General features: G+C 37.8%; 1 protein-coding gene across 1 annotated transcript in view; it reads left to right on the top strand.

Annotated features, from left to right (window-relative positions):
- The window catches only part of ADGRG6 (adhesion G protein-coupled receptor G6), a 114,395-nt gene that overhangs the window by 40,077 nt on the left and 61,838 nt on the right, over positions 1 to 12,480 (top strand). The window contains exon 3 of the mRNA XM_018078311.2: positions 8,248 to 8,589. Coding sequence (XP_017933800.2) covers positions 8,248 to 8,589 — 342 coding nt within the window. The remainder of the gene's footprint in view (positions 1 to 8,247; positions 8,590 to 12,480) is intronic.

The following is a 12,480-nucleotide window of genomic DNA, read 5'->3' as shown; positions in this document are numbered from 1 at the left end:
CTTCTTCCTGTTCTCCACACCTGCAATGGCCAATTCTACTCCAGTAAATGAGATATGCCCAGGGCTGTTCTCTGCCTCAGAGGCCAGCTCATGCTGTGCCTCAGGTACACACATTATAAAACTAGGGTAGCTGTATCCAGGCTGCATGTCGGGAATGGCCTCCAACCTGTGCTGGCTGCTCAGCTGTACCCAGGAAGGGTTTGTAGAAGAGCTGTCTGGACTGGCCTAAGTAGTGCCAGAGCCTTGTTCTACAGCCATATGGGCAGTTGAGTTCCAGAGACTGGGAGTGTGTCCACAAGCGAGGTGGAACTATTAATACTGTTCCTGATCAGTTGGTTAAGATTAATTTCAGACATAAGTCAGAAGGTTTACAATTCCTTACAGTTATTTTACAATTCCTTATCAATTATTTTATATCTGGAGGGATTCAGATGTCCTATTAGATGCTTGGAAAAATGTCTGTTCACCTTCTGCATTTTACATTCCCTGCTTTGATACTTTTCAGGTCCGAGTTCCATGGGGTTACAGTGTAACATAAGAGAAAATATTGTCTTTTATCAGTTTTCAATTTGCCATGTACAATTTCATTAATTGCTTTGTTCTTGTCCTACAAAAGAGAGAAAATAATCAGTTCTAATTACATGTGATGACAAATTTAATTTGTTAATTAACTGATAAGTAATAAGGGCTAGAGCAACAGGAAGCAGGAATAATAAGTTATTTCATAGACAACAGTTACACTTTCATGTAAGTCTCTATATTAGCCTGTGAGGAGATTTTTTTCCCTACTATTTCATTATTATTAGGTGCACCAACTGGTTCAGCCATTTAAAGCATATGTTGCAGGACATAATGCGTCAGCAAGAGATGATGTGAGGCAAGCTGATAGGACTGGCCAAGGCATAGTACTCCCTTTGTCTCCTGGATTCAGTGGCCAAATCCCAATTGTTGAATTATTTTGTGAGAGCACAATCTTGTCTTTCATAGAATTATAAAAGACTCTGCCAGGGTTATGTGCTATTTCCAGTCAGGAATATGGAGGCTTTAAATTCTTGCTGGGTACAAGAAGTACTATGAAGATGATGCAATGGGAATGATGCAGAATGAGAGTCTGGACTGAGTTTTTAATAGCGCTTAAAATAGTGTTTTCTTACCAATCAACAAAAAAAGTCACATTTGCAAATAAAGAATAACACAGATGCAAAAGATTCTTCCTAATTACAACTTTATTGTACTTATGCTGTGCAAAATATGTTTGATTATGTGTTGCAGGAGAATAATGTAAAGTTTTACTCATATAAAGCTTATGAAATTTTATTTTATAAATTATGCTGGTTATATTACTGATGAGTCTATGCAGGTGATTTCACAGAGAAACTTGTAATGTTTATCCTGTTAGGAATTCTACATATTAAACTTTGCATTTCCTGGTCTTGAGGTGGAAAGTAATTTGGAAAGGAAATTTAAACTCTGGAAGGAACTATTTCATTACAGTTTGGTATAAAAGATCAACCTCTGTCTCCCCCCAAATTCAATCAGCATTATTTATTCACGTGGTTACCAGCTTTCCATACTCATCGTATGTGTGTTCGAGAGTGGATCTCACTCCCTGAATGGATATTTGCCTATGTTGGTCCAGTTATTACTTCTTTCATTAAAAAGAAAATAAAATGATCAGAAGTAGACAGGATGGCACGGTCTTTTTCCCTGCTCGGATCCATGCAGTGCCTCCCCTGTGGTTTTCAGACGGCAACAGTTACGGAGTCACGTCCTCCCGTTTGGCCTTGAGGGGGCTGCAAGGCTAAAGGCAGGGCTGTAAAGCTTCAAATACAGGACTCAAAGGCACCATTGTGCAGGAGAGGACTTTAAACAGTTGCTGAATTTTAAGTCTATGCTTAAATTCAAATCGTATCTGTGAGATTTTAGGGTTTGCTCAAAACTTTTGTGAATTTAAGAGCTGTGCACACCTAGTAGAAATGCTGAAGTAGAAATTGTACCATGTGATGATTACAAACCAGGGGACACAGCCATGCTTCCAAACAGTAGACCTCAGCCCTGTAACATTCTATGTGTAGGGACAAACTTTTGTACACATCAGGGTGAGAGTCTTACTTTCCTTCTATTTATTGCAGAGATAATCCTTTATTTTATTTTTTAAATCTGGATGTTTAAATAGAATTAGAATTGTCTGTTTGCTTTGAGGATTACAATACATGCTAACATTAAATTATGTATGTATATGGTAATTTTGATCAGCGTACTGTAGCATAATATTTTTGGGAGCTTAAACAGCTTCTACAATTTGGATAGCAAATATAGAAGCAAAAGTAAACCTGTCGCATCTCCTCATTTGCACTTTCTCAGACTGAACTCAAAAAGTGCACAGAGAGCAGAGTACATGGTTTGGTCTGCAGAGGCTCCAGAAGAGTGCTAGGCTTCATATTATGCATGAAAATTGTCTACATCATATCTCATAACTAACTTACAAGTGAGTAAGCAGAACAGAGCATTACTTTATGGTCAGAGTGAATGATGGGACATTTCTTTGCAAATAATATGCTCACACTTTGAATATAGATATTTTTGTAGATCTACAGATCCCCTTTACATCAAAATGATTTTTAAAGTGAAGATAAGCTACTGTGGAAGCCTTGCCATGTGATAGCTGTTCTGAGTTTGGTGTTTGTGTCTTTTTGGAATAACACGGGTTTGTTTGTTCTGTAGCCATTCCAGGCCACCCACATCTTGGTGGTTTGGCCCTTCCTCTTGCTTGTCTGCAGGTGTGCCCGTTCTGACCTCATTCACCCATCTATTTGCAGTCATAAATACATCTAACCTAATGTTTGGCCGTATTTGTGTTATGATATCCTTGAAATAGAAAAAAAACCCTGACAATTAATTGCTTATTCAAAGCAAATTTTTTTTCCACCTAATGTTCATCAAAATAGATTTTTTTTTCATGCTGTTGCAGCAAATGATTGTAAAGCTTTTCTATTTTGGCCATCACCGCACACTTAAAAGTGTCTCTGTCATGTCACCTGGCTGTGCTTCTCTCCTACTTAATTCAAATCACCATCACAAAAAAAGTACTGCCTCTTCAAAAGCATGTAAAGTGCTTAAAAGGTCTCCCATGTCAACATGAAAGCAAATTATAGTTAATTCTTTACTGTTTTTTATGCCTAAAGTGCTGGGTACTCTAGGTAAGATTTTCTGTGGTTTAGGATTGGCCTAATTCTGTCAGGCAGGGGAGATTTTGTTGTCCACTTTAATATGACTAGAGTTAGCATGAAATGTTTTGGTTTTTTTTCTGAAAATTCAATTCCAGAGCGACATAGATTTATTTTAGGATATTTTCATATGAAAATTGTATCATCTACAGAGAGAAGTAAATTTAATTTTCATGCCAAAATGAAATCCAGGAACATTCTGTTTTATGAAGGAACCTTTTAAAGTATTAAAAAAAAATACCAGTAGTGTTAATTCAACCCACGCAGGCTATCATTGGTGTCCTGTGCCACTGCCTACACATATGTAGTCATTTATGCTTCTGTCAGGTGGAAAATGCTGCATCCCACAGCTAGAAAAAGAAAGACCCAATGCAAGGTGTCAATTAGTTTGAAAACAAACTGGATAATGCACAATTTGCAAATGCAGACTTTTTTCCCCAGAGACGCTGTTTTCTTTTGATCCTAACCTTCACAAAATTTAGGTCTTTAGGGCTGAAATAGACAGTGTCCCAAGCTGGATCGCTTTTGCGCTCTTCTGAAAATTCTCAGCCAAACGAAACTTGTTGTCCAGCACTTCTCCAAGCTTGGATAAGTGCAGAAATGAAAGCAGGTGGAGAGGTAGAAGTCAAAACTCATGCCCGATAAAGAAGTGCAGAGCATAATAGGGTAAAAGATAGGTTTGGGGGGAAAGGATGATAATGGAAAGAAGTAGAGAAATGTGGGAAGCTACAGGAAAATATGACACAGATTTTGGAGGCAATGACTGGAATATGTTAGTCATTTAAGAAAAAATTTAAAAAAAAGAGAAGTATGAACAAATGTGATAAGGTTATATAAAGAATGTTTCCTTCCCAAATCTGCAGTTAAGTATTGTAGCTCTGTGTCTGATTGTTGCTTCAGCTGCCCACAACTGGCTTATGAAAATTGCTTTCAAATTGTGCATTTCAGTGCTTACAGGTGTCTTCATGAGTTCCAGTGGTGGAATTGTGTGCTAGGACTCTATAAAGAGTCCTATAAAGAGACAAAATCAGTAGACAGAACAAGATGGTCAATTAATTTTTTTTCACAGGGTATGAAGTTTGCGTGTATGCATCTGTTGGTATGGTGCAATCTTTAATGCATCACATACTGTTTCACTTAGCCCCTTAGTTTTAGGGCAGTCTTCAGATGATTCAGAATAGTATAAGATACTTTCCCCTTTATAGAAACTAAAAGGTATATAAGTTAACTTGGCAGGAGACTCATAGAAGAGAGGGGAATGTTTTCATGGTTAGGAACGTCAGCAACAACGAGAATGGGATTGTATTCCTGCCTTTACTGACAAGTTCCTATCAAAGATAGCCAAATTGCTGTGACCAAAATTTTCCATTGGCCATTAAATACTCATTTTTTTATTTTCTGCAGTGGGCCAGATTGGCAGAGTGCTCTCCCAGCTGCAGTTTCAAGTCATTGATAGTGTGCTTTGGACATATAAAAAACCCTGTACAAATACCAAGTAGTTAAGAAAAATCAAGTCTCATTTCTTCTTTGAGGAACCCAAAATCTGTGGAAAGTTTTGCCATTTTTGTCCCATTATCTCCATGCCATTTCCACTGTAGTTAATTCCCCTTCTGAAGTCAATTAACATTTGTGAATTGCTTTGATAACTTTGGTGAAAGCTCTAGGGTACTCCAGAAGAATTTATTCATTTCCCTTTTTAGCATAGTGTTGAAGTGTCACACTGAAAGCTTAATTATTCTTTTATTATAGGAAGTATGAGTATGATGCAGGGGAAAGAAAGTGTAACTTTGAGTTTACAAAATGTTGAAATTAAGTGCTTGATTTCACTATCTAAAGAAGTGCTCATTTTGGTTTGGGGAAGAATACGGGGGGGTGGAAGAGAAAGGCGTTGTATAAATATATTTGTATAAAATATATTTAGAGAGTGAATTTCCTGTGGTCTAAAGTGGTAAAAATTACAGGTCAGCAGATTCTGCTTATGTGGGGTTCCTGACCAGGAATATCATACCTAAATTTGTTCGCATTAAAATCAATAAATATCTTGGATTGCTTGTGGAAATATTTGTGGTGTGTATTGCAACAAGTATTCAGTCTCCGTAGTTCAGAACTGCTCTGGGCCAATGGGATTGCAAAATATCTGTCAGCTTTGGCTGACAGCCTAAGGTTGCCACAGCAGTTTTTCTCTTTAATGAGTAAAATAGGTGATGTTTATAGAAAAATAACTGTCTCATGAGAAGCTGTGCAAAAAGTTCCATTCAAAACCATTCTGTTTATATATAGTTTTGTTGTTTGTTTTCTTTTCTTTTTACTTACTACTGTGGACATTTGCATGAAAACAGGATATTTCTCCTTCAAATTGCAGTCATGGACAGAATAGCTACTATGCCAAAATGGAGCCAACCCACTTCAAAAAAAGTAAACTATTTTGCTTACCAAATCTGTTTCTTCTGTATATGCAAAGTTTTGAGCACTTATTTTCCTACCTAAATTTAGGGACTGGTTTTTTTGATGTAAAACCAACAAAACTGTATGGATGTAATAAAATGAGAATACATTACTGCGAAAATTAAATTATTAAAAAAAATACCAGAAACAACATTTATGTTTTAATATTTGCAGTGACAGCAGGGATAAAAGTATTTTTTCTTATGTGTGCTGACTTTTTTTTTTTTTACTCAGCCTCAAAACAATGATACATACTCAAGGGAGAGATGAATAGAAAAGATGAGTCCTGTTTTGGCTGTTGACAGTCAATAGAATTAATAAAGACAAGGAACATCAGTACTCTTTCTGATGGACAAATTTGGCTTTTCCAGTCTCAGGTTGAATGCAATATTCTACTAATAAGGGAACAACAGTTTTACTGACAAGTAGCATATTTTATGTGGTTCAGCAATGTTTTATAATGCCCTAAAATTACATTAGGTGTCTAAGAACGAATGAGTGTACATTAACAACCATGTTCCTATTTGTATTTACATCACTTAACAGATTAGTCCCTGACTCCAAGTCCATCTGAGTGCTCAGGGAAAGCTCTCAACTGCCCATGACTGTGTCATTTGTTTCTCTGGCAGGAATGAGTAGGAGAGGGAGTGAGGCATGCTGCCAAATTCTCAGCCCCTGTGAGCTCTCATCCTAGCAATAAGGAAGGCAGGAGCTTGAATCAGTGAGCCTTCCAGTGGGAGGCAGATCCAGCCAGAACTGTCTTACAGCTGCTCTGCCCTGTAAAGGCTCACTAGCCCTGGACTAGCAGACTGCCTGCAGTGGCTTGTGGCATAGAGCATGCTTTTCCTGTCCTTCTTCCTCCTTTCAGTCTAGGGTGGTTCTCTAAAAGCTATACCTATCTGTGCCAAATCTATGATGGTAATTAAGCCATCATCTGTTTGTACAACTGCAGGATTTAGAGTCACCATACCAATAAGTAAATATTCCCTCTCTGGTTAATAAATGGAACACCAGGGTTGCAGTGCAGGTTAGAATAGTCCTCTAACTGTAAAGATTTGCAGAGAAAATCAGCGTGGATAGGCTTCTCTTTATACTACACAGATCAAGTTTTCCAATGCCAGGAGCACTACTTCTTCCCAAAGCTACCTGCAAATATTTCAGGCAATCCTTCTTTCTCATTTGAACAAAGAAGGATCCCACTGAGCTTTTCTAATGTAACCAGCCTGCAATTGGCTCTGAGAGCCCAAATAACGAACAGTCTCTTTACCTCTTTGTAGTCATATGATTTGTGTTTTGCAAATAAAAATTATAAAAAGTGTAACAATTCTACCTGCGGATGTAAACTGCTTTTTTTGGCATGTCGCTTTACAGGGTCAGGGTCCATTTGCTTAGGCAAAACAGCATTTAAATGTGACTTAAAAATATCAGATCCCAGGTAGTGGTAAGAAACATCAAGGGCTCTTTGCAGAAGTAAGTTGCATTTATTGCTATTTTATAGGTGCTCCATATGTAGTTTGCACTTCACAAACTTTTTTAGTTTTTTTTAGTTTGGACAGCTAATAATGCATATTCACACTGTCCTATTTTTTCCGTACTTGTAGTACTTGACTCAGGATTGTGGCTTGATGGAATATTAGCAAAGTAATTCAGCATAAATGTGACAAATACTTTCTTAGGTTATCTGTTGGTGATATTCAGTTCCCACCTAGTTTATTCAGTAATGCTTTGACAAATTGTTACAGATTTTAGCAGCAGGAAGTTTGTGGTAATTATATCATATATTATGCTAAGTAAATATATGATAAATGAGCAAATGTAAACAAAACAAGAAACGCAACCCTGTGGGCTAACTGGGCTTGCAATTCTCGTGGATGAGCACAGCAGGTGAGCAAAGGAGTATGAGGAATACAATAAGAATTTCTTAAAACCTGACTGCCACAAATATGTCAATGGAGCTGATTCAGCATGGGAAGAACACAGTAATTTACTGTTGATTCAAAAACCAGTAGCTTACTGCTACTCTTCTGGGTGATGTGGAATGCATTAGCTGGAAATGCAGATGACTAACCTTCAGGAGCTGCCACTTCTGCTGCTCTTCAACCCGTCTCATGCTGCTCCTTTCTGGGGACACTTCTCTGGAAACAGTGGCATGGCATAGAGCTGCTGGGACAGCCACCAGTCAGCATCAGACCAGCAGTCAAAAAATGAAATTATACCAGTCATCTTTCTTGAAGTAGCAGTTTCAGAATTTGCCCCTCTGAATTCAAAAAGACTGCATTTGCTTTACCTTTATCAGGCCAATATTAATGGCAAATATATATCATGTGCACAAATTAATATTAGCAGTATAATTTAAATTTCTTTGCTGTAAGATTTCTTATATAAAATACTCTTTTCCTGTACTATTCCTCCAGCATTTTGCCCACTAGAAACGAGGCCTTTTCCTGCCTTTCTTTCTCCCATCTCTGTTTATATTTTTCTGTATAGAAATACATTTACTTATTGTGTTGATGATTACGTGCCTTTTAAGTTACCTTTCTGCCTGACCTCCAGCCTTCTCTGTTTTTATTGTCAGCTCATGGATGCTACGACTGTAGGATCGTGCTAACTGACCCCTCTGGAGTTTTCACTTCCCCGTGCTTCCCCAGTGACTATCCCAACAGCCAAGCATGCAAGTGGATCATCCGAGCACCTCATGGATTTATCATACAGATAACATTTATTGATTTTGACATAGAAGAAGCTCCAGGCTGCATTTATGATTCACTGACATTAGACAATGGAGAAAGCCCAATGAACCTTTGTGGCATCACTGCCAAAGGATTATCCTATAACTCTACTGGGAATGAAATGATTGTGTCGTTTAAAAGTGACTTCAGTATCCAAAAGAAAGGTTTTAATGCCAGTTATGTACGAAGTAAGTAAAACCAAAGCATTTCATCCCTTTATAGGTGTTAGAAGGAAATGTCCTATAAGGATTAGAGTGACACTTCCCAAAGGAATCAAGTCCTCCATGAGAAGGGAAAGGATGGGGGGACTGCAGGACACAGGCTACAGGGTTCTCTTGTATGTTTTTTAACTAATTTATTTTTCTTTGAATCAAAATTATTTTATTCTGACACATGACAAGAAATGTGTTAGAAAAACTTTTCACATGCAAAGATTTTAGGCCTAACAGTTCCTGCCTCTACCAATTTATGCGGGCAGATTTGAAAGCAGGATGCGTGTCCTTCAGGTCAGCATTACCTGCAGAGGACATAGGAACCTAAAGACAGCATGACAGGGAACTTAGCTGAGATAGAAACAATACCAGCCCAGACCTCTGGCCCAGTGAAATGACCAGTGGTAGGGAGGAGTTTGTACAGAAAGTAGAACTTCTCAGAGTTTGTCCAGTCTCTGGAACGAACTTCCAGGAATGAACTGACGTTGCAAATGGCTATCTTTTGTTCCAGTTCCTTGATATTTCTTTCCCTTCCTTAGACACATAACAGTGGTTTTAAAGGTTTTAAAAAGCCTAAAACTGCAAAAAACAAGACACTCCTGCTTTTTCTCCTAGAAGGGTGCAAATAGCTTCTGATTGGTGTTTGTTTTTTTATTTAAAGCGTTAATTAGAAGTTGCATGACGTTAAATGGAGGGCATTAGGATGATCACTGCCAGGCCCCATATGCGGCTCACTGTTCATTCCACTTCTTTAGTTTCCAATTGCATTCTCTCAGTAGGCTTTCTTTTTGTAGAAGTTGCACACCTTAAACTGAACACTAGTACTGCATTGAGTATTTACATTATTGTAGCACACTTATGTTCTGCGGATTGGCCGGCTGCCTTAAAATCACAGAGCAGGGAGGCTTGGCAGTTCTGTCTTCAGTCACAAGCACATCTTCCTTTATTTAAATTTTAAAAATATTTATTACACGTCATATATTTTAAAATAATTAAGATAGTAACTCCCAGGAATGATAAGACAAAAGCAGGCCTGATTATGACAGCAAAATTTGTGTGCAGTTCTTAAAATTAAAAAGGTAACACCACAGAGGAGCTGACAGTATCTCTTTCTACTGAGGTCCTTTCATGCTGACAAAATGAATGTAGTAATAATTCTAGGAGCATTGGTTTTCTTCTGAAAGTGGAAGCAAATTTTCTGAAAGGTTTCTCTATTTGAAAATAACAACTCTTGCTGTGTTGTAAGAAGTCGTAAAATCAAGTGGATCATAAAAATTATTTGCAGTCAGATTATTCAAATGATTTATTTCTTTATTCCTCTTTAATATTTTAATGTTTAATTATCACTGTAAGGGTAAGATGACTTACAATTGGAATTTCAAGATGCAATGTTGCCCTCAGCTGTGTTTAATGAGGAAGAGAGGAAAGGTCCACAGACATAGTTAGAGAGCCCTTTGTGTATATATACCTAGAGGTAATGTATTTTTATGAAAGCAAAAATATTACCTCTATGCCATATTGGATAGTGCCTTCTGTTCATGGATAGCACCATTAAATAGTCTTGGAAATCCTTTTATTTTGAAAAAGAAGACTATTCCCCAGTGTGAATAAAAGTGTCAGAGACCTTCACCAGTGACTTGTATTTTAATGTTTCATATGTATTGGTTCAGAAGGTCTGTGTTAAGGCTTTTTGTTAAGCATCTAGACTGAGGCCAATGAATTTGGCTTCATTACTCCAAATGTGTAACTTTCACCTGACAATCTTGATTTTGACCGTGGATGCTGGGAGAGCTGGCCATATGCTTCTAGGGCAAATTAAAACTGTATTCTGCTTATTACCCACAGTTGTGCAATTATGTTAGTTTCAGAAGGTTGTTACAGACAAAGATCATAGTGACATTTAACCTGGAAATGGATACAGAAAATGGGCTTGGTAAAGGTATTATAATGTACCACTTGCTTTTCAAGTTATAAAAGCAAGTGGACAATAGGACATCAGCACACACACACATTGAAATTACAACTCATCCTCATGGCAGATGTCAATGAGTTTTGGGAGGGAAGTAGATTGGGAATAGAACAGCTTTTCTGTGACAGCTCAGTGTTATGTAAGAACAAACAAGTTTCAAAATGAGTTTTGCAAAGTGTGTTCTGTTATCCATAGCAAGTTGGTAAACAAATGCAGCTTTGCCAGTCTTAGGAAAATTAATGTCTATTTACACCAGCTGAAGAGCTGGCATGGTAAATAATTTTCTAGTAATATTTAACTGCATAAGTAATAGCTCCACTTGTCAGTAAAAGTCACTCAATTGCCAAAAGGGGAGGACAGAGAGCCAAGAGAGGGCTGTTAGTACAGAAATGCTTGAGACAATGTCAAATTAGCATACTGTTGAGTAGTACTGCAGTAGCTCAGATTAATAGCACAATTCACTGAGGTAGTACCAAGACACTCTGAAACAGGCACTTGGTATGTAGACTTTTGTAGATCTCATTGAAGTTTGACACATTTCTTCAGCATCAGTGACAGGGCAGACAAAGGCACCAGTCAAGCACTGAACCGTGCTGAAAAGCCCATCAGCTGACAGGAAAGCAGTTTTCCCTGCAAGGGATGGTAAAATGCAGTCTAGGGACTCCTGGCTTGCTTATGCATAAAGGGGTGTATGAGATGTGAGATAGTGAGATGCAAGTAAATTTTTTTGTACCTTCTTCATGAGAAAATCGCAATATGTCAGAAAAGCCCATGTCCACTGTAATCCAGTTGTCTTCCTAAGAGAAACAATTTAACATCATTCTGAATGTAGTATAAACACTTGGATGAATATTCCAAGAATATATGTATATTCTTCCTCAAAGAATAAGCAGTTTCTCCAGTACTAACGTCTGAAATTTGTCAGTGTGATGACTGAGTGTGCAACAGCAAACAGGAAAGACACCTGCACAGGATTCTGTTTTCTTCATGGGGACAAAATACTTCTCAGTTTTGCACTTTCATACAGCAAAGTTGAGGAGGTTTCTTCAGTATGGGAGCAATGTCCTCTCTGTTTATTTCTCTTTCTATACTGTTTAAATTTGACCAAGTGGTCCACAACTTTCCTGACCACCCTAACACAGGCTGAATAGTGCTCATATGAATAAACTTTCTTCTTTTCCAAGCCGTGAATCCTTATACTTCTTTTGGAACACTTTCCATGTTACGTAAAGGAGCTTACAGTATAATTACCCCACTAAAAAAATGCCCCTGTTTTCAATGGAGAGTTGAACACATTTTCTATCTATAAAATTGTTACAACATAGTTTTTCCCTTGGGAAGAAAAATAAATCTATGAAGTAAATCCAGTAACTATAAAAGCCCAGTATTTTTCTCTCTTCCCTCCCGTTCCGCAGTTGGTGGGTTGGCGGATAGTGAGCAATGCTTTATGTTCTTTTAGTATGTAATATATTGGTCAAATTATGTCCTTATGTATATCCAAATATGGTAGTTTAGAGCTCAGTCTTTGCAAGCAGCTGTGTCTTGGTTGGCAAAAGGAACTTGCAGTATCACAGACAACACAGAATCCTTATACCCCATATATCTGCGTCTTTTCCCAAGTATGATGTGACAGTCACCCTTCCCTACTGTCTCACCCTCTCATATTAAAAAGGTTTTTATTTCATTCTGAGAAGACAAAAGTTGTAGTAATGAGTGTAAGAGTTGTGACATCACTGAAAAATCCCAGAGGAGTCTAGGAATTAGCTACTGTGGCAGTTATCCTTCAGGTGCAGCAAGAAACAGTTTCACTTCCAGCATATTTGCTGTGAAAATGTGTAAGAGGTAGCAAACATTTGCTGGAGATATGGTCTGACAAAGAACTGTGGAGCCAGAAGTAA

The sequence above is a fragment of the Manacus vitellinus genome, unplaced genomic scaffold, assembly GCF_001715985.3.
Source record: "Manacus vitellinus isolate BGI_N305 unplaced genomic scaffold, ASM171598v3 scaffold_4_pilon, whole genome shotgun sequence".
Lineage (NCBI taxonomy): Eukaryota > Metazoa > Chordata > Aves > Passeriformes > Pipridae > Manacus > Manacus vitellinus.
The sequence above is the reverse complement of the archived record's forward strand: the minus strand, read 5'-3'. Positions and strand labels throughout refer to the sequence as shown.